This window comes from Streptopelia decaocto (genome assembly GCF_964273445.1).
Source record: "Streptopelia decaocto genome assembly, chromosome: 7".
Taxonomy (NCBI): Eukaryota; Metazoa; Chordata; class Aves; order Columbiformes; family Columbidae; genus Streptopelia; species Streptopelia decaocto.
In genome coordinates this window covers 66,725,848-66,753,381 of record NC_138661.1, presented here as the reverse complement: position 1 = coordinate 66,753,381, position 27,534 = coordinate 66,725,848, and the positions used below count along the sequence as shown (strand labels likewise).

The following is a 27,534-nucleotide window of genomic DNA, read 5'->3' as shown; positions in this document are numbered from 1 at the left end:
TGTGAGATAAAGGCCACCAGGACCAAGTTAATAAAATAGCTTCCCATGTTAAATATTGTACTAAAACCCCCGCAAGGTCCATCGGTGTATTTATCCATCCTCTTGTAAAGGTGACCCTACAACGTACAGTGAGGCATGACACACAGTTCCTTACCATAGAACAAAAATTAGTGATTTAGGGGAAAAAATAACTGCAATAGTGTTTCCTTTTCTGACAGCTCAGGAAATTAAAGAGAAGGTTCCAAACGAGGAATTTCACATAGAGCTGAGCAGAATTTAGTGCTTGGCCCCTTCCAGGCATCAGCGTTGAGTCCAAAGCCAAATAACTGAGTTCTGAAATAGATCCCAGTTACTCAGAACTTCAGTAGCTTCTGCACAACCTCCAAAACAAAGAATTAGATGAAGGTATGAACTTCCTAGATTAAAACACTTGAAATCACGCGCACAGAAAACAGACGTTGCCGAGAGGTTGTTAAATTCAGTTTTATTTCAGAAATAGGAGGAAGACAATATAACTCATTTAGAAGACGCAGCCAAAATTTAACAATTAAGCCTTGCTTATTCTTTTCCAAAACTCATTAGGATTTTATGTTCCAGCCAGAAATATTCCCACCCATTCACAAAGCTCTTTCAGCTCCAACCTGCGTCATCAGGTGAAAATCCAATTGAATCCCAGAACAGGCTATTGAGTTCATATTATTTTACTGCATCTAATTATTTTACCACAGCTAATTTTTCACAATAGGTTAGTGGATAAATAAGCTGGAGAAGTAGCAGTTTTCTACAATTTAATGGAGCAGCACTTAGTATCTGCCATCACTTCTTGGAACACCAATTCACACTTAAATGCCGAACCAGGGAATATTCCTATTCAAAACACAATCTAAGACTCAAAAATGCACAAAGTATTGAAAAAAATCCAAACCTGCTATGATTGGAAATTTAACATTTACTTGAGTTAAAAGCTAGTAGGTGGGCTCTGAAATTCTTTGTATTTAATGTGAGTCTAAATTAATTTAATATGTATTATATTTGTGCTTTTTCCAATCCAAATGTTGTAGGCAGTATCAGCAGGCAAACAAGGAAAGCAAATATTGCAAATGAGGGTTAATGCTGCACAACAAGGATCTGGACTAATTAAATGAATGCACTGATCTTTGGCATAGGAAGAAGAACAAACAGGCAGTTATTAAAACTTGAGGTGAGCTTCTCTTTTAGCCTGTTAGGATTAAATTTGACATGCAACACCTATGACAGATTTTTATTCAGAACTCCACCAGTCAGCTTGGATACTAATTACCCCATAACTAGCTAATACCTTCCAAATAAGAAAAAATACTAGGTGGGATTTTGGCCTTCATAAAACAATAGTTGAAACCTTGGTTTTGTTGTGCGCTTGTATAATAAAGCATTAAAATGCAGATAATATTCTTAGGCCAACACTACCCAGATCCAGCCAAGATAAATCCAGAAATACCAAAATTATCACTTAACTGTTGCTCTAAACTCTCAAATATAAACACTTTCATTTTGTGCCAATTAGTGACTATTAGTAAGAACTGATTAAAGATTATGCTGCAAGACTGCAAAGAAAACAAAACATCCCTAAGCTAAAGAAACTCCTTTGGATCTAAGGAATTATAACAGGGAACAGTTGTCAGTCCAAAGGGTTCCAAAATCTTTTCAACTGATTAACTAAGTTAAATAACATGAAAACATGCCTAAAATCAGGTTTTATCCATATATGTAGCTATAGACAGTCACATTCATAAACACGCCACTTTAATTGAAGTCTAACTCTGAAATTAGCTCTGGCTTGACCAATAGATACCGATGTCAGATTATGGCAATGAAAGAACAGAATTTAAGGAAGTGTTTGGAATAGCTTTGAAAAATGCCTGAGCTTAAATTTGACCAACAAAAATATTCATGCATTTGGAGGTGAATCTCTCAGACATTTGGAAAATTAATATTTTTCTATTTAAATTCTTACAGATTGGAAAGAATAATTCCCCCCCAAAGGAATTTAAGATGGAATCAATTCAGTTGGATAGTGTATGAAATAAGAAAATACCCTTGCCTACCACCCTTAGGTCAGTTATATCCAACCTAGTATTAATAAGCACAGATTATCTTAAAATATGTATTAGGAATAAATTCACATATATTGAGATTCAAGTTCCTAGTTGCTTCATTTCTGTCCTAAGGAATGAGACAAAACCAACACTTTACTCAAACTACTGGATATCATTGTTTAACTTCCAGAAGGCCAAAAATGAAATTGAAAGGAGCTGTCTACAAATACATACAGACAGCTGTTTTATTAGAAATACTGAGCAACATCAACTTTAGCATGAAGTTTATCCATAAGGATGATCACAGTATTATTATAGAAGTGCTATTGTTTGATTTAGTCAGGAAATTTTGACCAAAAAAGAAACAGCATTTTGATTAAACTCATGTTTGCTTCTAGAAATGAAGACAATTTTTAATCATAAATTTCCTTAAAAACACCATATGTTGTTAACAAGCAGTAAAGCACTAGTGTTGAAAGGCACTAGGATTGTTAGCTTGTGTTATCTAGTTTCTAATACAGGCACTTGAAAGCTTAATAAATCAAGCCTGTAAAACGCTTCATTATTTGTGCGGAAGTCGGCTACATTCATCAACAGCTTCATCAGGTTGTCCTGCAGTTATAAGGACGTAAAATCCATAGGGTAAATCTCTGCAGCGCACTTTACAAGTTGGATCTTTCTCTGGCAGACACACGGGATGTGGATTGTGTATACGTCCTGATTACATCCTAAAAAACAAGGCAAAAGAAACATTCAGAGTGAATTGCGTTAAAAGTAGTCAGGGGAAGCTCAGAAACAAAGAACAACAAGGACTTGAAGCAACAGTTTTGTCTGTGTAGTGAACACTGAGCCCAAGAAAGGCCCACGGAAACATTTCATCCCCATCACAAAGAGCAGGTAACCATTGGTCTGAAGAATCAACCTGCACACATCATATATCATATACAGTTATCTGCCCAGAGACTTGCAAACCCCAGCTGAAACAAAGGAACTGTACCTCATTGGTTAACAAACATTTAATTACAAGTAATTAGATCCATGTTGCCTCATTTTGTAATTCCACATGCTCTGACTTCTGCCATTTAAACCAAATGGGAATCGAGATGAATTTCTCACTTTGTTGGGTTTACAAAAAGAAGCAAAGATAATATACAGCCAAAATTCAGCTACAGAAATCATGAACATACGTTTTTCCCACTGTCAGCATTGTATTTGTCCAGCAAAGCCTGAACACGGGCACCATAGTCAGGGTGAACATCAGTGAAGTTTTTCACCTGAACAGGAAGACAGAACAAAAAAAAAAAAGGCGACAAGAAGTTTTTAATTCCACTTGAAACATGTTCTTTCCCATGTTTTCTGCTCTGCAAGCAGCACACAAGGGAGAAAAGGAAGATGAAAACTCTGCTAAAAGTTTAATTCTGACCAGCCAGAAAGGAGCTCTGAACATCCTCAAACATTGTTTTTATGATCAAACATACAGCTCTCTCCTGATTTAAAGAAAGTTCCACTGGGAAGGGTGAAGATCCAATCCCTCCCCAGCAAAACATGACATGGAAGTCACCTGGTTTTTGAAACACCAAGCTAAACGCATCAAGACATCCTTGATGTTCAACAGTCCCATTCTTCCCATGAGGAAGAAGTTCCTTTAACATTCTATTACATTACATAAACACACACATACTTAAGTGTCCTCTATTGATAATTCCTGCATAAGAAAAGTCGAGGAGTTGCCTTCTCAGGGAAGAATTCCTGATCTTCATTTCCACAAGCGTATTGCCATTCTGACAAGGAAAATCTGGAATAAAGAGCAAAAGGCTAAAAACCAAAATAGGCCACTCACCGCTCTCTTCTGGATGAAGAGTTGTGCATCTTTGAGGTGATCAGCGATGTTTTTACACAGCCTCTGGCGTTCCTCCTCGTTCAGCACTTTGGTGTAGAACATCCGCACCTTATGATCAGAAACAGAAGTTTATTTTGAAATTCCAAAAAGCAAGTCATTCTACCTGCAGCAGCCAATAATAAATCCTGAAATCCACTGAATTACCATATTACTGAAAAAGAACAGTTTTGACTTACGAATCAGACAACACTTGAAATACTTAAAATACTTAAAACTCCAAAGGCAACCAATCTGTAGGGTTTATTTTTTGGCAAACTCACTAACAACTCTGCCCATTTCTACTTTGAAATAACTTGCTTATTGAATTAATGCAAATGAATATTGCTCTCGGGTCCAATTCAGGAACTGATGATCACGAGACTACATGTGGACTCTAGTTTGCGTATCTGCAGACACTGGTCACAAGAAGACAAAGTCACAACTTCAAGATATTAGTGCCCAGAATATGGATGGCAAAGGGCAGTGAGAATTCACTAACTGTCCTGTCAGCAGAAATTGAGTTATTTCAGTTATATATTCAGTTATAATTAAGCTGTATGGAGATATTCCAAGTGCTCATGAGAGCTGAACTTCAGGTTATCCCAGATACTTCAGAGAAGAGTCCTGGCTGAATGATTCTTAATATTCTCTGAACTCATCCTATAATCTAATCTGATTTAATAAGCAACATAAAGCCTTTTCATACATCATACCTGGGTCACGTTATCCTCATTAGCGCTATTGAAGCGCTGCACATCTCCCGTGACACACATGCGGCTCTCCCTCAGAATGGGCTGATCCTCCGGACCGCTAAAGCTATTTGGATAATAGTTTGGGGCACCACCTGAAAACAGACAAACCCCCCCCAAAAAAAACGCCAAGCAATCATATCAGGTCTGCCAGATTAAATCAGAAGACAGAAAATGTTCTTTGCTTAGAAGAACCTAAATCGATTATCCAGTTGTGATTCAAAAAACAGTTGTCAACATCTTTCTGCCAACAACCAACCCATCCTGAAGAGATGTGTCCTCAAGTCAGTACTTAACAGCAATTGAAATTCTCTTTGTAGTAAGTGCTTTTTGGGGAAAAAATTGTTTCAGAAATAAGAGGGTCTGGCCACTCTCACAACACTGCTAAAACAATTTTAATAACCAAAATCAGGGAAGTAATTAAAAGTTTTAGTCCAAGGCAGCACAAAAATGCACATTCATCTGCATATTTGAAGTATTATATTAATCTGAACTACATAGGGGGTTTCTTTTAACCACATAATCAACTTATAGCACTGCATAAAACTAAACTTATTATCTGTTCTTGGACAGGAACAGCTGTTTGCTTTCCAAATATTCCCCTGTATCTTAAATCTCCCATGAACAGAAAGGAATTTGGCAGTACATGCGTAAGTATCATTATATTTAAAGATATTTTTCATGCCTACCTTGGTTGTCAGAAACACACATGGGCCCATCCCTCTGGTAATTGGCCACACGAGCTCGGAAGGGGCAGTTCACAGGGATCTGCAGGTAGTTGGGTCCCAGGCGGTGTCTGTGAGTGTCGGGATACGAAAAAAGACGACCCTACAACATTGAGCACAAGCATTAACCACTGCTTGCCGAAAGAGATCACTTAAGTGGCATACACCAATTCGATTTACATTAAGTAATGAAAGGGAGAAAAATGTTGCATTTATGTACTTGACATACTCCAAATTATGTCCAAAGTGACACTCAGCCACAATCTAACTCTGCTGGAATACCAGTGAAAACAGCAGCTTGAGCTGAATTTACGCTGCTTGGGTATTTCCTACAGACTTCAGGATGCTAAACCTGTTCCGAAGCAGGAAAATGGTTACACGTGTGGAGAGGAACGTGACTACAACAGTGCTAAATGTTACTAATAATACTTTCCTACTTATTTTCAACCTCAGATTTTAAAATTATTACATCTAAAATACAATAGCCCCTTATTTATATACTGAACTGAATCTGAAGCAGTTCTAGTAACATCTGGAAGCCAAGAAGATGGACTGATTCTCACCACAAAGTCTGTGGGAGTCAAGAGAGGCAAAAAGAAGATAATTGCATGATGGTTCAAGAGTTTATCCAGTTAAAACTGTCAAGGTACCTTCTTTTTGCTACAGGTATCATTTGAAACAACAATCTGCTTTTAATGTGAAAAAGCACAAGATGCCAACATCCAAAACTCTGCAGACAACAGTCTACTACAGGAAGTATTATCAGATACTTTGACCTGTAAGAAATCTGATACTGAAGAACAGTCTTGCAGTTTATATCAGGGATTAGTTATGCCTGTAATTTAGAGCATTTAAAGTCCACCTCTCACGCTCATAAGAGTTTATAATTCTAAGATATGCTGTAAAGGCAAAAATGTGTATATACTAAATCTGGAATTCAGAGAGCATTTCTTTAGTTCTTTCCTTTTCTCTTTATACTTAAATTTTGGATAAGCACAAATGGCAATCATTATAACCAACCATCTGTCAGGTTCACTGCTGCGACAGAGAGGGACAGGGATGTTTTCATTAACAGCAAAGCAAACGTAACGCTCTTCGGGTGAAATCTCACGTGTGTGGTAGCTCACCTGCAGCATTTTGTCGGGGCTGGGCTCGATACCGGGCGGCATGTTGGAAGGATCGTACGCCATCTGTTCCACCTCCGCAAAGTAATTCACGGGGTTCCTGTTCAAGACGAGCTTTCCCACAGGGATGAGAGGGTAGTCGCCATGTGGCCAAACCTATAAGACATCACACACACATTAAAATCAATGTTATTATAGTGTTATGCAGCTTAAATAATTACCAGGCAACATTTGCCTGACTTAAGTCTTCACTGAGAAAACACATTACTGGTTTTTGCTAGCAAACATTTTGAGAAATGCCTTATTTTACGAAGTCTTTTGCAATGAATAACAGAGTCCTAAGGCAACTTATTTCATCATCCCAACATAATCCCAGCACTTGACCGCTTAAATTAAATACCTGCACTTGAAAAGCTGCCTAGGAATGCAATATCATAGGTGGAACTGGTAGCACGATTGTTTTCAGCTACTTCAAGATGCAACCAATTTAATCAGCCTTTTTTTTGATTGTCATCATAGCCTGTACTTTCAAGTTCAAAAGTCTTTAGCCATTTTGGGAGAGTAATATTAAAGGAAAAAAAGTAATACAAGTTTATGTTACTATCTTTCAACAGGCCAGTCCTTGGAATAGCAACTGGAGGTCTGACAAAATCAGACCAATAATCAGAAGCTACATAATCAACAACACTTAAAGCTAACGAGCTCAGGGTGTGACTATAGGATCTGAGATCACACTTCAGAAATGCAGGGCAGTTGTAATCTGCAGGCCTGGAATCAAGCCCTATTTCACTGAGGAAGAATAACATCAGATAGAACATCAATATAATTTCATCTCCCGAATTTCTGACTCATCATGACCTTATAATAAAGAGTATGCTTAAAAAATAACGAGGGCAGACTAAACTTTAATAGGGACTAGTAAGAAAATAGTGCTATTCCATGGCAACTGTTAAACTTCTTTTATACATGAGCTCAGTTCTGGCATTTTTGCCCCTGAGGGTGGTGAGAGCCTGGCCCAGGTTGGCCAGAGAGGTGGTGGATGAACCATCCCTGGAGACATCCCAGGCCAGGCTGGACGGGGCTCTGAGCACCCTGAGCTGGTGAAGATGTCCCTGCTCATGGTACAGGTGGCACCAGGTGACCTGGAAAGGTCCTTTCAACCCAAACTATTCCATGACTTGCTACATTTACATCTCATGACCTTTCTTAAGCTTGTTCTAATTGAATAGTCACAACAGTATCAGAGATACCTTAGTTACATCAAAAGGATTAAATGGAAACTTCTCTGCTTCTTCAAAGGTCATAACTTGAATGTAGAAAGACCAGGACGGATAGTCCCCCTTGGCAATGGCATTGTAAAGATCACGCGTTGCATAATCAGGATCGGTAGAAGCCAACCTCCCTGCTTCTTCAACAGGAAGATTTTTGATGCCCTGGTCAGTCTAAAAGCAACAAAAGCGGTAGCACCCGTTACAATACGCAGAAAGTACTGCAGAAATCATTAATAATTACATACTTTTAAACGACTTAAAAAAAGAACCTGACTCTTCATGTTCCAGTCTCCATAATTTGAGTCAAGAATAACAGTACATTCCACAGGTGCCTTCCAGGTAAAAATTAGTTCTCTAATAAAAGTGAAATAAATACATAACGCTATACTGCAGAATGGAAGGTACTGAACATGAAGGTATAACCCCTGCAGCATTTCTACTCTCCCCTGACAGGACAGAATGCTCCTTTACTGTCCCATCATCTCCCCTTCTCCTACAGACCACAAGCCAATATAAAGCGATAAAACAGTTGCAGCCTTGAGGGATGCAACATGAAACTCAATTTCCCACCCCTATTTCTGTGACATCTTCAGCACTAACTAGAATCTCGTTTTAATAAGCTTTTGGCAACCCGAAGGCTAAAAGCAGCTATATGATCCCTCTTAGTCTAACATAATTGTTTCCAGTCTTGCTTCCAAGATAGATGTCCAGCCTCCACTGAAGTGTAATGAGGTAAGAAGCTGTATGGCCTTGAAAACTTCAAAGGGAAGTTGTTTTCAAGCAAGATACACTTTTCCACAAAGGTGTGGAAGTTCTACAAGGTTCTGCGAGCTTCAACCGCAGGGCTCTTGCAACAGAGTCCTTATATTTTGTCAGACAGTTGAGGCCACCTTAAAAATGAGATCGATGCAGCTCATCTCCAGAAGATAAATGGGAACAGAAACCAGATCCAGAATGAGAAGCACCTGTTGAATCCAAACCACTGCACGGCCACAAACATATGGCACACTGAATAAAACACATGTGAAGGGGCTGGAGGATTCTTGCATCTGCACTTGGTGATAGCAAGGAAGCCTGAGAGGATGTTCTTGCACAGCTTCATGCCCAAAACACCCAGCGGGATGAGGCTGAAATGCAACTGAGTTCTCCACTAACAAGAAATAGTTTCCCAAAGAAGAGTTTTTCATAGTCTAGTAAATGCCCAACGTGTCACAGCAAGAACAGTGATGTCCATTGTATTTGTTAGAGGCATCCACCCCATATAAAACACACACACACCTTTTTGCTGAGTCTGTGCACGAACAAGTCTTAATTAAACTTGCAAAGACAACATTTTTAGACAATATCTAAACTTTTTTAATCCAATGTGATGTATACTTCCCACAGATAACAGGAAAACAAAAATATCAATACCTTCGCATGGAATTTGCAATAAACTGCTCTTCCACTAGCGTTAACCAGTTTAAAAGTGTGCGATCCGTATCCATTCATGTGGCGATAACCATCGGGAATGCCACGATCACTGAACAGGAAAGACACCTACAGAGAAGGATCAGACAACATGAAGGGACTCATCGAAGTGATGCAGTGACCATTTGAGACAAAGTTTATTCCATCATCTGCATCACTGCAAGCTACCTTAATGTTATTAATTCCTTGAGGAATTTCTAGTTTACAGTTTAAGAGCGTTAATGAAACAAGACTGCTTTGGTTCTGCACAAAGAACAACTGTGAATTAAACCGACGTGAAGTTTTATGCCCACATGAAATAGCTGGTGAAGCACAAAGCATTAACCAGTCATAATTTTATGTTTTCCCCTATAAGCACAGAACAGGTAAGCACGGATCATTTAAGCTACAAATATAAATACGAATTCTTTCCACATTAAAGACAAAATTTGAAAATTGAGGTCCTTAACTTCAAAGTCTTCAAGCACTCAACACACCACCATGCAAACTATCAAAATGCTGCTTTTCTTTAGATTTGTGAGCACAAAATTCTTGTGGTGCTTCTTTTTTTTCAGTTAATTACTAGAAGGCTTCTATATGAACCCATTTTCTTTAAAAAAAAACCAATACAGGTGCATTTTTAATTTTACATCAGCTTTTTTTGAACAGCAACCTTAGACACAAATGCATTTCAGAATAATTAGAATGCACTGTGAATCGTAGTCTTTTTTGGAGCTGATGTAACATGCTACACAATATACAGCTTTAAATAAACTTACACGTGGTTGCATTACTTTCCAGTACTTTACTGTTCTCCAACATTAACAGTTTGTTGTTCCTCACTATCTCCGGTTAGAAAACTAAACTTCCCCTCATCCCTATATAAAATACAATTATGAAAACAGAAGAATCCCACCCATTGAAAGAAAAAAAGGCTCAATACATGTATTAATAGCCTTAAAAGTTATTGTAGGCCTTCTATCTTTACTGTACCTAGAAATTACATGGACTATATAAAACTTGCAGAAGAGAGAGTTAAAAATATAAGCTGTCATAACCTGATTTTCTTAATCACACAAAGAAGTCAAAGGAGAACCTCACCTGATGCAAAGACTCTGGTCGGAGACTCCAGAAGTCCCACATCATGTCTGGATCCCTCAAGTGAGTCTGAGGGTTCCTCTTCTGGCTATGGATGAAGGACGGGAACTAATTTGTCCAGAAGGGGGGGAAAAACAAAACAAAACATTCTGTAACACCTCCAAATGATAGAGTATACTGAGCAACTCCTGCTACAAAAGAAGACAACTGCTTTTTTCAGTACAGTTAACTACAAAAGGAACAGCACACTGAAAGATGAGACGAAGTTGTAGCATCAATTAAAAAAAGTTCTGTATTGTCATACCCCTCCTGCAACTAAATTAATTTTACCGGTCTGGACAAGTGAAACATTCACACTTAGTATAAATGGGCTGTTCAAAGCTAAAGAATGCTTTAATTTTGTCACTGATAGACTGACAGGAAAATATTTTCCAATTCGTATATCTCAACTTTACTGAATCTGACTCCTAAATAATACAAAGATACAATATCTGCGCAGAACTCATGTGCTCAGGGAAAGCCCCTCTACTTAAACTTACACTGAAAGACAAAAAAAGAGACTCAATAGAAAGATTTTGCAAGAAGCTTTTGAAGTGCAAAGTCTTCCCCTCAAGAATAGGCTGAGAATGCAAACTAATTTGAACAGCTAATTTGAACATTAGTGAAACTGATTAGATCTGAAGTTAAAAACTTGATAATGTACTTGCTCGCTGGCTATTCTGCTGTGGCAGATACACTAGCAAACAACTCAATGTGTGTGCTATTTGTGGCAAGAAACCACATTAAGTAACCAAGCATTAGTTCTAAACTATTATTTTTTTTAAAAATAACACCTTTTCAAATCGAAAAACCATCCAGACCATCTAACAAAGTCTAGAGAGTGAACACCTTTTGCTTCCCAGTGAAGCAAGAACAAAACGTGAACAAACTCTTGGCCTCTTTCACAAATACCCTCACCTTTGGTGCTCACTCACCAACAGTGCATCCCGGATAAAGAAGATGGGAGTATTATTGCCCACGAGATCCCAATTACCCTCCTCTGTGTAGAATTTCATTGCAAAGCCTCGAGGGTCACGAACTGTATCAGCCGAGCCAGATTCTCCAGCTTGAAGAAAAACATGAATGTACAGAAGCGTTACAATAGGAAACGAATACAAATTGTAAGCATTAAGATGTAGGACGTGAGAATATGCAATAAATCAATAAACCCCGCCCTTGGAGGGTTTTAAGTCTTTTCTGTACCAAGGAATGTTTGGCGCATTTTCAACAACACCTCAGGCACTGGCAGGTTCCAAAGTGTGAACAGGCACCCGCTCAAGCATTTGGGCCACAGTAAAGAGAAAGAAAAGAAACCCAAGTATATCCATTTGAACCAATTAAAAGTGGAATTTGCATTATCGCTGATAGCGACAATATCAGATTATAAACCTGATTTGCCTAAAAACACCTTTGTTTCTGTGCATCAAATCCCAGCGTGAAACCTTTGTTTCGGAAGGCAGCAACCTAAATAACATGCCTAATATAAAAGGGAAATTATAGGAGAGTTGTAAACCTTTTAATCCCCTTCCTATCCAAAACAGTAACTTTATACCAGACTGAAAGTACCTACCACAATACCTAAGCAAAGCATTCCACAGGTATTCAGGAACAGCTAATGCTAAGCATCATGATAACGAGGACATTCATTCTCTCATTAAAAAGAAGTGGGTACTACGGAAGAGCCAACAAGAGGGGAGAGAAAAGTAACGATGCAAAAACCCACTTGAGCACAGAGTTACAGCCCAAACTCCCCTCTGGGGAACATCCCCTGAGCCCTTCAGTTCGGTGACCCAGGGAAAAGCCAGGAGGCCAAACCCAGCAGCTCCGTCAGCCTCCTTGGACTATTTTCTCTCCTATTCTACTTCCAGGACTGAACCCTCATTAGGATTTCTGTTCTTTTAAATAGAGTTGAAACACAGAAGTTTCAAAAGATCATTTTCTATCAGACAAGATATTAATCATAATGCATATTTTAACTAACAGCATTTAAGATTTTGGTTCCTTATGCATTCAGCTCTTCAAGAAATAAGCGTTTCTTTATTAAAGATTGTTTATTCTTCTTTGCCTAGTGCTTACTTTACAGCATTCATCCCCAAACATCCCTACAGCATAAGAGATTATAAATATTGAACTTCCAAGTATTAAACAGCAGCATCCAAGCGTTGATTCCGACCCATCCAGAAACAAAGCAAGCTCTCTCTTGTCAGAAGAAGAAAAACAGCTCAGACGTTCCTTTCTCCCACATTCCCGAGTGAAAGTGGCTACAGAGAGCTGGCAGAAAGATGCAGAAGCCGCTTAAGGTCTTGCAATTTAAATAAAACCCACAGAAGGGGAATGGTTTGGCAGAAAGCACTGCAAACTACCTTAAGCACATGAAGTGCTCCGCAAAGCAAACATCGCTATGGTACATGTGTAAAAACACACACACAGTTCAGAGCCTTACCCACAGTGGAGAAGCGTATGGCAAGCGGAGTTCTTTTGCCAATGTGTTCAAACACTTTCGCCTTACAATACTGGGTGATGTCGTGAGTGACTTCAAAATAGCCAAAGGCTCCTGAAGAAAAGGAATTTCAAAAGATCAGATCTAGGTGCACTGTGAGTGGAATGAGGGTTCCATTATGGCCCGACATACAACTTTAAAGCAAAAGGAAACATGTAAATACACCAGTCTAAACAGAGTTTCTGACTATGCACTAAACCACTCATTTCTTTTCACAAAATGAAATTTACGTAACACAAACTACTATTTGCACAGTGCTCACTCTCCTCTCCTTGACTGATCATAACACAGACCTTATTTCTACTGTGCAAACAAACAGCAGCTCTTTGGATGCTCTTCTTAATCCGCATATGTGTTGCACAACTTTTTGGTCCACCTGTAAGCTGGGTGAAGCAACAGAGCTCTTCCCATCCCCACACAGGAATTTTTCCCATGTACATTCACATTATAATAAAACTGAGTCCTATGTCTTCTTTCTCCAGGGCAACACCTAACAAAAAAAAATTAATAGGGTAGATCTGGCACTGCTAAGATCAATAACAAATTTTAAAATGAGTTGGGTCTTTATTTCAATTTGAAATATTAGACCATCATCTTGCTTTGGCAAACACATCCACTGGATGATAAAACAAGAATCTCTATCAAATAAAATGCAAACAGACATTAAAACAGAGATGGGCAAGTCTTCCCTTCCAGAGGAATGGGCTGCTATGGAGGAACAGATAGAGGAAGCAGTGATTACAACAAATACAGTCAAAATCTAAGGCATATAACTACTTTTTCTCTTTATAAGAAAAACCACAAAAGCTTTTCAGTGCTTCAAGTTTTGGCATCGAGTTCTTTTAACCCAGGTCTTACCATTGTTGATATATAATTACTTATTACAACCTATAACATTATAGATAATTTGATGCAATTTTTCTGTCACAGAGTACGTGTTAACTCTAAAGCTTTTTAAAGTCCAATTCTATACAGAGAAAAAAGTAGGTGTTTTAAACATACCTGCCCCTTTTGCATGCACGACTCTCTCAGGAATCCTCTCTCTGTCAAAATGAGCCATCTCATCGGTGAAAACAACATCTTGAACGAGAAGAGGTCCACGCGGCCCCACTGTCAGGATATTCAGTTTATCCCCTACGGGGTTCCCAGCACCAGTGGTCAAGACATCTGGGTTCTGCAAGTGAGAAACAGTCAACATCACACCACCAGAAATTCAAATCTCTCTGTACTTAAGCCACACAATGTACATGTCTGTTCAATCATTATGTGTCAAAGACGCATTAACAAGGATATAGCAAAATGGCATAAGATTCTGGAACAGGTTACAGAAAATAGACGTCTACAGAATTATGTCTGGGACTATTTAAGAAGAGGAGCTCGAGTCACGTATAATCCAAGAGTGCTTTCTGTGGTTTAGAAACATTACTAGTTCAGAGTATTTATCTCAAGAAAAATATGAAGTGTTGACCTTAAAACATGAGTTAGGGTTCAGTTTGCCCCCCAACTCAACAGGAGAGGATGGAAGAAGGGGATGAAGAAGGTAACGCTGGTACAGAGGTGGAGGCGAAAGGGAAGAGCTACAGTCACACAGCATAAAGATGAAAATGCCTTCCCACGACTACCATTGATCTGGAAGAACTGTGGAAAATAACTCTAACAGTTGGGCTCAATCTTAAGGTCTTTTCCAACCAATATAATTCTATAACCAATCATTCCATAGAATCATCATTCCATCCTCTCATACCATGGAAGAACTAAGATTAACAAAAGCCCCAAGAAGACCAACTACCAATAAACATCCTTTCAGAAGGACAGCAAACCAGAACTTTATTTTCTTTTTACTAACATCACTGTCTTTAAAGAAATTACCCAACATAGTCCATACTTGTTCTTTTCCTATCCCTTCCATAGGAACTTTAGGTTACCACTCTTGAAGGCTACTTAGAGCTCAGCATCTTGTATGGTAGAAGTGACTCTATACCCAAACAAAACAGCTGCTCCAAGACAATTTCAAGAAAAATCTGCTGGAATTCTATAGCACCACAGCTGAGTTTACTCACACTTTCTTAAAAAAAAATCCAGCAGAAAAGATGTTATTTGCATCACATTTGGGGTCATATGCTCCTCTAAGGTGAGAATCCTATTTTACTGGGTACTGTAGAAAATGTAGCAAGAAAGAGACCTGATGGTTGCAGGTGTCAGTTCTTCCCGGAGCACATTTATTGTTAGGAGCCAGGGGGATGTTTGCAAAGGACTTAGAAGAACAGAATGAGAGTTAGTACAAAGAAAAGGAAAAAAAAAGGCAGAAAAAACCCACACCAAACCAAACCAACCAAAAAACAAATAAAGGTTTGCAACAGGATAAGCTCAATTATCTGAGTCAGGTTATGACCAGTTGGATGTTGCGCTAAGCTGGCACATGTCCATATGGACTCTATCCATACCATCCTACCTTCTTCTGCCAGTAGCATCCACACACCTGAAACATGGTGAACGCACCTGAATAAATTGACTCACCCCCTCCTGGCTATTTCTCCTTCTTTTAAAGTTCTATAAATGAAAAGGGATGGTGAAGAGAAGGAAAATAACTTAATTCTCGATGAGAACGTCTTCGTTATTATATCAGCAACTTTATGGGGTTCCAACTTCTATACTGACAGTCTCAGTTTTGCTTCCCATCTACAGCCTGAGTTCTGGATGAGGCAGATTATACAAGGAGAGTTATATTAATATATACCTTTGTGTTACTCTAGTACATGAATAACCACATGAAAGCCATTTGACAGGATAACTGCATTTTTATTGTGTTCTTCCTAATCCGCAACACACGCTGCTCTAGCTGGCTTGAATTCCAAAAATACCTGTGTTCTTTATTCTTCACTCACCACTTCTTTACCATAAAGCTATAAGCATAAAATCACCTCATTTGGGATGCCTGAAACTCTAACCTGCACTGAAATTTGTACAAATATTTACAAAAGACAAAATATATCTAGTAACAAACAGGAAAATGATGTTCAGAAACTGACAAGAAAGTTACCACTTAAGAATACTTAAAACAAAGCCTAAAGTCAAATGAATATCTGCTTAAATAAAAACATTATAGTTTGTCAAGGGAAAACTCAAGAGTAGAAACTGTTCTCAGTATTCTTTTCACTGCTTATATATCCCACGCTTCCTACCTTCTATTTTGCTCCATTTTAAATGAGCCAAAGGAAATGATTTTGTTTCTCGTGTTGAGAAATCACCTCGTTAGAGCACAAGGGAAGTTCTCCCATCCCAGAGTTCACCTTCTCCAAACGATCCCCTAACATACAGGCCCCACATGATTTAACACCCTTAAATACGTATGTTCTAGCTATCAGCTTAAACTAGAATGTGCGTAAATTGCCATTACAAATGAACTTCTTGAATTAAAATTTACTTTAATATAAAATTTAAATAAACTAGGAGGACATTACCATATTGAAGGAACTTTAGGAAAAATCTCATTCATCCATTCCATGATTCAGTAAAATATTCTACTTCCAGATATTCACCAAGCACAGATTAATGTCATTATATTATCAGCTCCTTATATAGACTTATTTTCTATACTGAGGTACGAATGCTCCAAACAACCCATCTTGACACCCATTCCAAGCCTCTGCTTTGCAAAACCCTTTCTTAGAACACATACAATCTGCAGATGATCAGAATATAAAATGCTCACACATCCCAATCGTTTTAACAGAACTTTTTGGTCAATGTGGTTTTTTTTTTTTCCAGAGTTCTTCCTTTACTTTCATTAGTTTTGTTGATTAAAAGCTTCAAGTTTCTCACAGCTAAAGCCCAGTGTATTAGTTTTCCTAACCATAAATTGATTTTTTATATTGATGGCTCTGCCATACTCATCTAAAATGAGCTCTCTCGCTGAAATGTGATGAAAAAGAACAGATCCCACCAATGGCATCCTATGCTCGTGCATTTTCCTCTCCAGCCTCCCTGTGTTGCCATTTCTTACAGACATTCCCATCCTCCCCACGTGTTCTACACAGACACTGACATTTCCACTTCATCCCACCCAAGGCAGCCTGTGACAAAAACCCATCTACAGCTTCAGCACCATTTCTAAATTCTATTATCACTCTAAGAAATTCCTCTTAAGAGAAACCCCAAAGTTATGTTCAGTTAGAGCCCAGTTCATCCTGGAGTTCTTCATAAATTCTAAGCAGCCCAGTAGGTTTAACCACCCAACAGTACAACTTCAATTCACCTTCTCCTCTACAAAACAGCCCTTCCCAAACCAACAGGCTATATTGTTGTCTACAAACCATTTATTCTATAATGCTAATGTTTAAGGCTACTGAAAGTAGTAGCTAAAACCACAAATTCTGAAACCAAACCTATCCAAAAGCTTTGTGGCTGTACGGTCTCTTTTGCGTAGGCGCTTTCTGAAAGTTTCTTTCTGGTGTTCACATTAGAAGTACAAACTTTTTTTAATGGTAGGATATATCCATGTTAGTTTCAGGATAATGTTACATGGTGCACATAAAATAAGTCCCATTGGTGTGAAGGGAGAGAAGAAAAGCCACAGTAGTTTTAAAAAGAATTCTCTTACTACTTTTGCACTTGTTTGATGCCTATATACATTCATATGGTTGGGCACTGCATACAGTCAAAACCTTAAAAGATATGAAGGGAAACAAAGCCACAATTTTAGTTACAGCTGTTGTAAACACCACACAAAGTACACACTTCCAGGCATTACTGATACTTTGCACCTTATACAAGTCACTTTAAAATTTTAATAAGTCATCCCTACTTTCTATCTTAAAGTCTCATGAGCCCTTACGCAACACAGACTTTGGGTTGTGTCCCAGCCTTCAAATTGGCCTGTGTTCAAATACAATTGTTACAGAAAAGCCATCATCCATTTTAAAAAGTATAACTCCTGGTACAAAAAGAAAATCTTATAACACATGCTGGATTATGATGAAGCCACAATTCATACCTGGAAGGTAGTTTTCATCCAGTACCTTTTAGAATCGGGGCGGGGGAAGGGGGGAAAGGAATAAAGCCAAGGTCACTCAACTATGAGCAGTGGGAACTGAGGCACTCCTGTCTTGTAACACTAATGTTTAGAATAACCAGCAGCAGAAGTACTTATTGTCAAATACACTTTTCTGTCCGAAAATACAGAGTAGCACGTGTCACAGTGATTCGATGAAGAAGGGGGAAAATCAGCTCTCGCAGTATTTACACTTTCACCCAAATATTTTGGGGGTATATTGTACGTCTTCAGAAGACCAAGTGCCATGCTGGCGATCACACGTTCTTATGATTTTGGCCAACCGCACACCCCAACCCACCCGAACCTGGTAAACAAGTCTCTGTAAGTTGCCAAATGTACTTTATCTTCTCTGTTATCCCCTAGTTACATTTTTACTGGTCCTATCGATGCGACAGCAGAGCTGAAAACGGGAATACTCGATTTGAGATGGAAAAATAAAATAAAATAAAAATCTCTGCTTAAGGATCTGCCCGCTTGGGCGCAGACAAAGCCCGTTCCTGCCCCGGGGGGGCTGCGGACACGGCAGCGCTGACCACCCGTGTCGCTCCGGGCCCTGCGGCCCCACTCGGGCTTTCCCGAGCGCTCCGCCCGGCACCCCGAGTTCCCACGGGGTCGGGTCGGGCTGCAAGGGGGGCAACCCCCGGGCTCTGCGGGCTCCAGCACCGGGCTCACCCGCTCCCCCCGGCCCCTCTAATGGGGCAGTGCCGCCCGCCGGCCCATCGTCCCCACGGCGGGCCGGACCGTTACCGCGCAGCGCGCCCGGCGGTGAGCGGGGTCCCGAGGGGCGCAGCCCCCGAGCCCCGGCGGGTACCTGCGAGCCCCGCTGGCTCCGCCACTGCTTCAGCTGGTCCGAGGCGTCGTCCCGGCTGTCAGCCATTTTGCAAGCTTAGGCGACCCCCCCAAGGCAGGAAGGGCGGAGAGAAGCAGTCACAGGGCGGCCCGGCGGGGCTGCGCTCGCTACCAGCACGGGAGAGGATTCCCCGGGGAGCCGCCGCTGCCCCTCGCCCCGCAGCCCCAGCCAGAAGCAGGGGCTCCCACACCCACGGCTTGTACCCCAGCGCTGCGCCCACCCCCCGCACCTCCTTGGCCAATAGCGTCGCGTCCAGCGGGCAACGCGAGCGCTGAGTGGACGAGAGGAACATCAATCAGGCGCTTTGAGGGGTGGGGGGTGCTGGTGCAGCCGTTCCCGCAGCCTCCGGGGGGCGGCGGCGGGCGAGAGTGCGGCTGGAGGCTGCCCTTGTTCGAGTCCAAATGTCTGTAATTAACCCTACGGAGCTGTGTAAACAACTTTATTTTCGGTATGCCTTTTCAATTTCGAGATGTCGGTGCTTCCTAAAGCTGCTGATCGGGGGGAATTTCTCCAGTGGCGTCGGAAATTACAGGATGGAACCTGTGGAAACTGCAATTACTGAGGGAGTTTCGGAGGGAGGGTTTGGTTCAGCGGGAAAAAATGTCTCGCTTGCAGAATCGAGGTGGCCAAGTGTATCGTTAAATGGTTATTCTCCTATCTGTACCTCAAATGCGACACAGGTGATGCATTAACTTTGGTCATAATTCATATGCACCCAGTTGTAAACAACATTTCTTTGGAGGCCTGAGCTTGTAACCTTGAAAAACCCACTTCTGAATTAATAAGAAAACACGCTGGGTTATTTTTCAAGGTGACTATTTTATTAAAAAAACGGTGTTTTCATAAGAAAGCACTGATTGACAAGTCCTATGGACTTAATATTAGGGGTGCATACACATGTTCTTCCAAAATCAAGTAATGGATATTTCAGTTTGTTTAACCAGCAAGATGGGGGAAATGTGGACATTTTCATGAAGAGTTATTGTTTGCTTTTCATTTAAAGTTTAACACTTTTTGTCAACAAACGCGTGTAGGTAAACATGTCACAAGTCAGTTTCAGAGTAACTTGCAAAAACTGCTTCTCTTTCATTTCCTATAAAGGCTTCTTCTTAGGACTGTAATGCTAAAGGGAAGGATATATGTGTATATATACGTCTGTGCCTAGAAAAACAAGAGGAGATTAAATATTGGGTAAGAACCTGTGCAACACAGATTCCAAGAGCGAGCAGGTGGCAACATCAAGGGCAGGTATTTTTCCAAAATGTTTGCACTTTGGCTTTTCTGCTCGCACTTTAGCAACTGCGTTCGATAACAAAAGTCAGATGCAAAGCTAAGTGTGAAACAAATATAATGTTTTTCTCTCATCTTGCCTTAATCCTGTATCTTTTCAGTGAAGAAATTCCAGAGGAACCTTACCATGGATATCTTTATTTATTTACATTCCCCTTCTATTTTGATATTTGATTCCTGTGGCATCTTATTTGCCTGCGTGAGCCTCCTGTTATATTTGCATTGAGCAAACAAACTTCAAACAACTCGGAATTAATCGTATTTACCTGGGGAGACAGGTTCTATGTTGCTGCTTGTCTTTCTGAGGCATAATCCAAACTACACTTCACCCTTAACTCAGATTTTGTGAAATTCAAAGTCGTAACGCTCAGCATTTGTATTTTGGTGGGTTTTTTTTTTTGTATTTAAAGTGAATTTAAACACACATCATGAGATCAGTTTCACACGCAGATACCGAGATACGTAGCAGAGAGGAAACATTTGTAGAAGAAAATCAGGAAAATGCAGGTAGGAAACCTCTTTTTGTGTGTGTTTGAAACTTTCTGCTGGAGTTGTTTGGGAATGGTCTTAATTTAAACCACTAGAAAAAACTACTAACCTCAGAGGTAGAAAAGCGTGTTAAAATAATAATAATGGTTTACATGTTTCAAACAACATACTTTTCTTTTCCTCTTCTTCTGTTCTACATAAACGATTAAGACTTTGATGATTCTGGAGCAGACGTCTTCAGACTTTAATAGCGTATGTGGTTAGTAAATGTCAACGGATACACCGGTGCCAGAATAAAGGATATTTTGCAGTATTTTTACTAAGAAGAGAATTTCATTTGTCTATATTCATGTTTTGCAATAACGTATTAATTTTCATAAACAGTTCTCCATCATCAAGTAGTTGTGTTTCACATTCAGTGCTAGAAAGACAGTGGTAATACACTTCTTGAGATAACTGGAAGAAGAATAAGAATAAAAGAATAAGAAGTGCAGCACTTTTCAGGTGGTAAGTTATTCAAACTTGTATTTAGAATTCTGGATATCTCCGTTTTGTATTTTTATTCCTAGAAACAACATTATTAAAATGATTTTGCATATAAATACAATTTTATTGTGTTAATGCATTTGCTTTTATTTTATTTTCTTTCAAGTTAGAGGTTATTAATGTTTATCTGCCTTTGTTCTCCGTATTATTAACAGCATTGTCTGAAGCATTTAGCTAATAGCATATAATAAAACCTGTATTTTGAAATGTGATTTTGCCCATTGACACTTCATTCTGCATAAGATTGAAAGCTTGACACAGCAATATTGTTTTCTGTTGTTAAAATCAAAGCTCTTAAGCTTTTAAATGGGTCATCCATCCAGTATGACTTAGTCACATGTGTTTTAAATTAGTCAAGTGCTTAATTGGCTCACTGGATGTTTGCATATATAAGTATATTTGCATATATAAGTATAGGTGCTTGATCCAAGAGATGTCTTGATACAATAGATGTCATTTTGTACGTTCTAATTCTGTATAAAAAAAGAGAATCCTCATGAACTGGATTTTCTCACCAATTTAATTTTCAGAAACTTAAAGGCAATTAAAAATGTTGGTTGCCCAGCAAGACTGGGAATATCAGGCCGTTATTTCATTACCAGTTAAAATTAGATACACACGTTCGAAAATTTTGTATATATGTCTATAGCTAAATGCATCGGTATGGCTCTGGACTGACAGATTATTCATGCAATTCATTAATGTGCTGATAAAATGAACTAAACGCAACCTGTAAAAACTTGGATGTATAAGCAGAATTTGTTTGCCCACTATATATGTTCTATGTAAGCAGAAGAAAGGACAGTCTGATGCTGCGCTGAAAAATAGTGGTGTGATATTTCAGGTTAAAATGTAGAATTTCATGCTGCAAGTGGGAAGGTGTATGGGATAAATGCTTCATTAGAGGTCTACAGAATGTGAAGGGAACAAACGAAATTGCGTATATGCCTAACAATATCAATGCTGCTTGATCATCTGAGCATTCCATTTTGAAAGGAAAACCCTAATTAGTGGCATTTTGAGTGCATGATTGACATTTAAGACGCAAGGGGAATAACAACACTAATGATGAATGTAGCCATGGCTCATATCTCAACTTTCAGTTAGTTTTGGTACAATACCAGTGCTAAAATGTGTCAGCTAATCACTTATTGTTCTTTACAGCGGTGATTTCTGAATTTTCCTCTGAATATAGTGTCACAGTTATGAGTGGAAGAGACACCAATGTGACCACAGGAAGCTTATGGGGGGAAAAAACAACCAAACCAGCCAGTGGAGCAGCAACAAATGAGATGGATTCACTGTCACCACGGCAAATGTGGCCATTGGGAAACAAGGAAGGACAAAGAAGAAGATACGTTGCGTTTGTACAGTATGAAAAAAGAAAACGTCACCAAGTAGCTAGAAATTCTCCATACATCATCTAGTCACTAAGTCAAAACTGTTAAACCTGTGAGATTTAAGTTAGGCATCCAAATAATGTTTAGGTACCTGAAGAAAAGCTGGATTGATCTTTTTCTATTTGATGCTCTGCAAGCAGAGATACATCAAAGACTATTACAATGCATGTGACAATCATAATAGGTCCATGTGATATTTGTGTACTAGAGTATCGGTAAGAATTTACGTATATAATAATCTTGTGTGCTGACTTGATGGGTCAGTTCCCCGTGGGATCACCCTGAGGTTATTGTTGCAAATCCCCAGTGCAGAGATTGAGATAATAATACTTTCCAAGTTTAGCATGCTTATAATCCACATCTAGTTCAATAGATGTGGATTTTTTTTTTCCTGAATATACAAATGCACTTAAAATATTTACTGGAAGCTAGCTCATCACTGATTAATTTTTATTGTCTTTAAACTAGCTGAATAATAGATGCTGAACATAACACAGATTTTTTAAGGTAATTGCAATGAATTGTGAAATAAATGCCGTTTTAAAAATCTGCTTTATTATAGAAGAAGAATTGTGGCTGTCTCTTTAGTTGCCCTGTTTAAGAGGAATAACAGCAATAGACTTAAGATTGAGGATTGTCCCTTGAGACGGTCGCAAATAGAACCAAGGGAATAATTAATCCTACTGCACTAGCATACAAATTAGCGTTGTTTAAATTGATAGGACTTGTAGGTTCTCAGTACCTTTGAAAATCTGTTTTTATTGAGGTGTATTTTAGCCTTTTTTTCCCACTTTATGTAGCTGTCATTCTCAATATATTTTAAATCATAATAGGAGGCATCAAAGGCTGAAATCCCAGTAAAAAGTCTATATATCATCTCATACATATTGTCAAAATTAAGATGAAAAGAACTACAAAAAATTCCAATTGACCTCATTTTTCTCAGGTTTTCCAAGGTTTTGCATCAAATAGGTAAATGGAAGTTATGGAAGCATCTAATCTTCTAAAGAAAGCAAAATAATTCTGTAACTGCAGTACTCTTTACAGCATTTAGTTAAACTTTGGGGTTAGTTTTAGACATCCTAAAATCCTCTCTGTTTATGGGCAGCTATGTTCTTAAATGTGTGCATGCTATATAAAAGTTTAGAGACAGCTAATAGTTATTGTTGATATAGCAGCGGTTTCAAGGCAACCCAGAAGTGGTGAAACTGACCTGGGAACCCAAACAAATTATTTGTTTGTTTTGGTTTTCTTTCCGGAGATTGATACAAAGTTACCAAGTTAACTATATTGATACATTTCTTCCTAAATACAAATTCTCCCCTGCACATTGGCTGATCATTTACAAAGTATTTACAAGAGGTTTCCTAATCCACTGTGGGAATAAAAATGAAGTGCAGATCATAACTTACAAACCAGCTAAAACCTTCGAACCAGATCTGCAGTATCTATCAGTGTTCCTATCCAGCTTTGTTTGTGCACATTTCCTATTTGGGTTAAGAGCAGTGATTTTTCTGTGTTTGAACAGCACAGTTGAGTCTTGATCCATAATGTGGATCAATACAATTTTAAGAGAAATACACATTGTTCACTGAATATGCTACCTTATATTTTTTTCAGTACTTCTGGTCTATTTTTCAGTAGTCCTCTGGTTGTCATATTTATTTTAACAGTGTGCTAATACTTCTTCTCTTTGGTATTGTTATCCATACACTTTCCTGAAATGTTTCAAGATATGGAAGGCTGAGATATATTAGTTTTCTGCCTGCTTGGCACATTCCAGAGGCTTTTCACCATCTTCTTCCATGTTGGTGGTTTTGCTCCTTTTCCTTCTTACCAGTCATAGGGATCGTAACCAATATATCCAATTCACAAAAGGGTCCATTATACTAGAAAATAAACTGTCAAGTGTTCTCCTATGGATTGGTGATAGAACTTGGTCCATCCCTCCATACTTTAATGCATTTGAACAAAGAGTTTTTTGTTGTGACCCCATTCTAATGACTTACCCTATGTCATCCACCCACCATTCTTGAATCATCATTTTACTGAGCGCTGATGGATCCCGTACTTTACAATCCTGGTGCCAGCCCCTCTTTTACTGAATCATACAGACTATTCTTATATATATATATATACACACACATATGTATATATATATATATATATATATATACACACACATATGTATATTTTTTCAGGACCACTTACTGAGATGTGCTGCGCACAGAGCATTATATGTGATACTTTCATTACAGGTGATATGTCACAGGTATGGCTTCCCAATGATGCATGTAAAAGAAAAGGGAGCTGGTAATTATCTACTCATTGCTTATATCATAAGTTTCATCCTGTAGCAATAACAAATTGGCCAGTGTCACTGTCCTTGTTGGAAAAAATAGTCCTGGGTTATATGATGACAAGCAGCCCTGGGTCATAACTGGAATTTGGTGTATAAGAAGGTGGATGGTGTTATATTGATTAAGACTACACATTAACCAGGTGGTTCTTGAGCCAATAGTGCTAATTAACACTACATGTGCACGATCCGACAATGAGTTTTGGAACATTATTATATGATTGCTTCCTTACTGTTTTTCGTGTTATTTTACTATTTAGGTTACAAGTAGGTACGTTGTTCTGCTGTAGCAAAAGTACAGTGGTATATGCATTAAGCATCTCAATGAGAATAGTGAGATCATAAAATACTGTTCATTCACGTAAGAACTGGGAACAAACACACTGCAAAGGTGTGAACAATGCGTTGTGTAAGGTACTTTTTGACCATCATGTAAACTCTGCAAGTTTTCATGAATTAGTACACTCACTTGGGCCGTGTCAACCTAGAAATTGCTGCTCTCACATAGTGAGATTCAATCTTTTCATGGGAGAACATTCCTTAAAATGTTTAATATGAGCAATATAATATGCTGATGAACACTAGAACACCAGTTACTATGCTGCTATGGTGTTACATAGAGTAAAAAGATTTCTTTGAAGCTGTGTTTCAGAATTTTTGAGAGAGAAACAAAAATTTTACCTCTATCTCAAACTTCAATGTTTCAGTGCCCTACTTAGTGTTACAAAGCTTATTTTCCCATTTTGTTTTTCATAAAAATACCAATAGTAATGGTCATGCTAGGTGAGTTAAAGAGCACTTTTCACATATGCCTTATGCATTTTAGATATGATTTTATTAACATTTCAACCTAACTTTGGGTAATCACTCATTTATTTACTAAAATAGCATTATGTGATATTGATGCAGCAGTAGCCCTTACAAGGGCTTGTAAGAACCTTGTGGAATGAGATGTGGTGTCAGCTGGGAAGCCGTTGCTAGACCAATGTATATCAGTACCACAATAAATAAGTGATTCCAGACAAGGTAGAGGACATTTTTAAGTGTTGGGCTTTGCCCTTGCATTTCCTCTATCATTTGTCTTGAATTATTTTCAGCATTGTTTGCCATGGTGCATAAACTCTATTCTCAGCATGGGCTGATACTCTCTGAGGCGTCACTTTGTTAGAGATACTTTATCTGGCTTTCTGACACTTTCCTGATTGTTAAGGCTTAGAAAAAATAAAACATTTAACTCTAAATGTCCAGCTATTCTTTCCATCGGCTCTGTGATCATAGTGACTGACTCTTGATAATGTTATTGTCAATAGTGTATTACGGGCTAATACAAGAGAGTTGAGGACACAAACGTTATCTCAGTACACACGTGCCAGGAAGTGTGACACACATCCGTTGTAATCCATACGTGTAATTTACTCCATCAAGTGCCTCATGAGACAGGTTAATATCACAGCCAGTGAATGGCCTTAGTAATAACTGTAATTTTGACATGAAGTTAATCCAAATATGTGAGTACTCTGGCGCATGGGACTGTAGCAGGTTTCCACATATATGTGATATAGCAGTGAAAACATGACGTGTGACCCCGTGACCAGACAACTGAGATCATTGCAAGTGCCTCCAATGAATTATTTCACACTGGTGGCAAATCACATATAGACTGGTCAGACCGGGTATTGTACCAGAGCTGGATATCTGGGTGACTAGAGAAGGTTTGGGTGACTAGAGAAGGTTTTCCTGCTGTAACTTTATACCTGGATGTTTTAAATTCACGGCTGTTAAATTCTGAAGAACAGCATCATTCTTTGCAGCTATTTTGGTGATGCCTAATGACTCCATGAATGTTCTAATTGTTTCATCCCTGCATAATTAAAAGCAGGCACTCTAAAATGTTAATGAACAGGAAGAACTGAGATGAGAAGAAAAGTGGTGGGAAAAGATGTCTCAGTAAGTTTTCCACTAATAGTGTCATGTAATTAAACAAATACCCTTCTATCCACTTTATTTGATCCAATTCCAGGTGGAACAAGTGTAGGAAGGGTCTTCAATACTATATGTACTGATAGGGTTATTCCTCCCCCGATACAGGACTTGGTGCTTCCCTTTGTTGAACTTCAGGAGATTGACCCGTTAAGGACCCTCTGAATGGCAGCACCTGCTGGATCAGTCATTCTTCCCATTTTTTGTCACCTGAAAACTTGGCCAGCTGGCTTCCAGTCCAACTTTGTGATGCTGATCACAACCCTTTAAGCCCAGCTTTCAGTCTACCTCCCTGCCCGCTTTTCTAGGCCAAAATTCATCAGTTTGTCAGTGTGGATGTTACAGGAACAAGTGTCGAAAGCCTTGTTGGAGTGAAGACGAACGGTATCCACTGCTCTTCCTTCATCCATCATACCAGTGATTTCATCATAGGAGGCTGTCAAGTAAGTCAGGCATCATTTCCCTTTCATTTTTTTTTTTTATTTGTCCTTAATGTGTTTGCAAATGGTTTCTAGGGTTTTTGTTCCATCCCCTTCCCAAGGATAAAGGTGAGGCTGCCCGGTTTGTAGCTATAATAGTTGCTTTGGATGACTTCTGGAGAAGCACAGTACAGCCCAAAACAGTGAAGGTGTCTGTAGAGCAGCAGCAAACTACTTTT

The 27,534-nt window shown here is 39.0% G+C and overlaps 1 protein-coding gene and 1 long non-coding RNA gene across 2 annotated transcripts; one reads left to right on the top strand and one right to left on the bottom strand.

Moving 5' to 3' along the window:
* Positions 1-467: 467 nt before the first annotated feature.
* CAT (catalase) lies at positions 468-19,017 on the bottom strand. Its single transcript, XM_082059099.1, has 13 exons — positions 18,774-19,017; positions 13,912-14,083; positions 12,853-12,963; positions 11,345-11,475; positions 10,374-10,478; positions 9,237-9,362; positions 7,803-7,994; positions 6,556-6,708; positions 5,393-5,531; positions 4,668-4,798; positions 3,916-4,023; positions 3,263-3,349; positions 468-2,803 (listed from the first exon to the last, which is right to left on the bottom strand). The coding sequence occupies exons 1-13, from the start codon at positions 18,837-18,839 to the stop codon at positions 2,738-2,740; spliced, it is 1,587 nt and encodes a 528-aa protein (XP_081915225.1). The 5' UTR covers positions 18,840-19,017; the 3' UTR covers positions 468-2,737.
* A 144-nt stretch (positions 19,018-19,161) lies between these two features.
* Positions 19,162-24,658, top strand: LOC309442199. The gene is made up of 4 exons (XR_014184562.1): positions 19,162-19,260; positions 20,513-20,609; positions 20,976-21,098; positions 22,333-24,658. It is a non-coding gene; the product is annotated as an uncharacterized lncRNA (long non-coding RNA).
* The last annotated feature ends 2,876 nt before the right edge of the window (positions 24,659-27,534 follow it).

Coding starts and splice junctions, on each gene's coding strand:
- CAT (XM_082059099.1), bottom strand. CDS start 18,839: ATGGCTGACAGCCGGGACGACGCCTCGGACCAGCTGAAGCAGTGGCGG. Junction 12,964..13,911: donor CGTGCATGCAAAAGGGGCAG/GTATGTTTAAAA, acceptor CCTTTTCTTCAG/GAGCCTTTGGCTATTTTGAA. Junction 4,024..4,667: donor ATGAGGATAACGTGACCCAG/GTATGATGTATG, acceptor TCTGATCATAAG/GTGCGGATGTTCTACACCAA.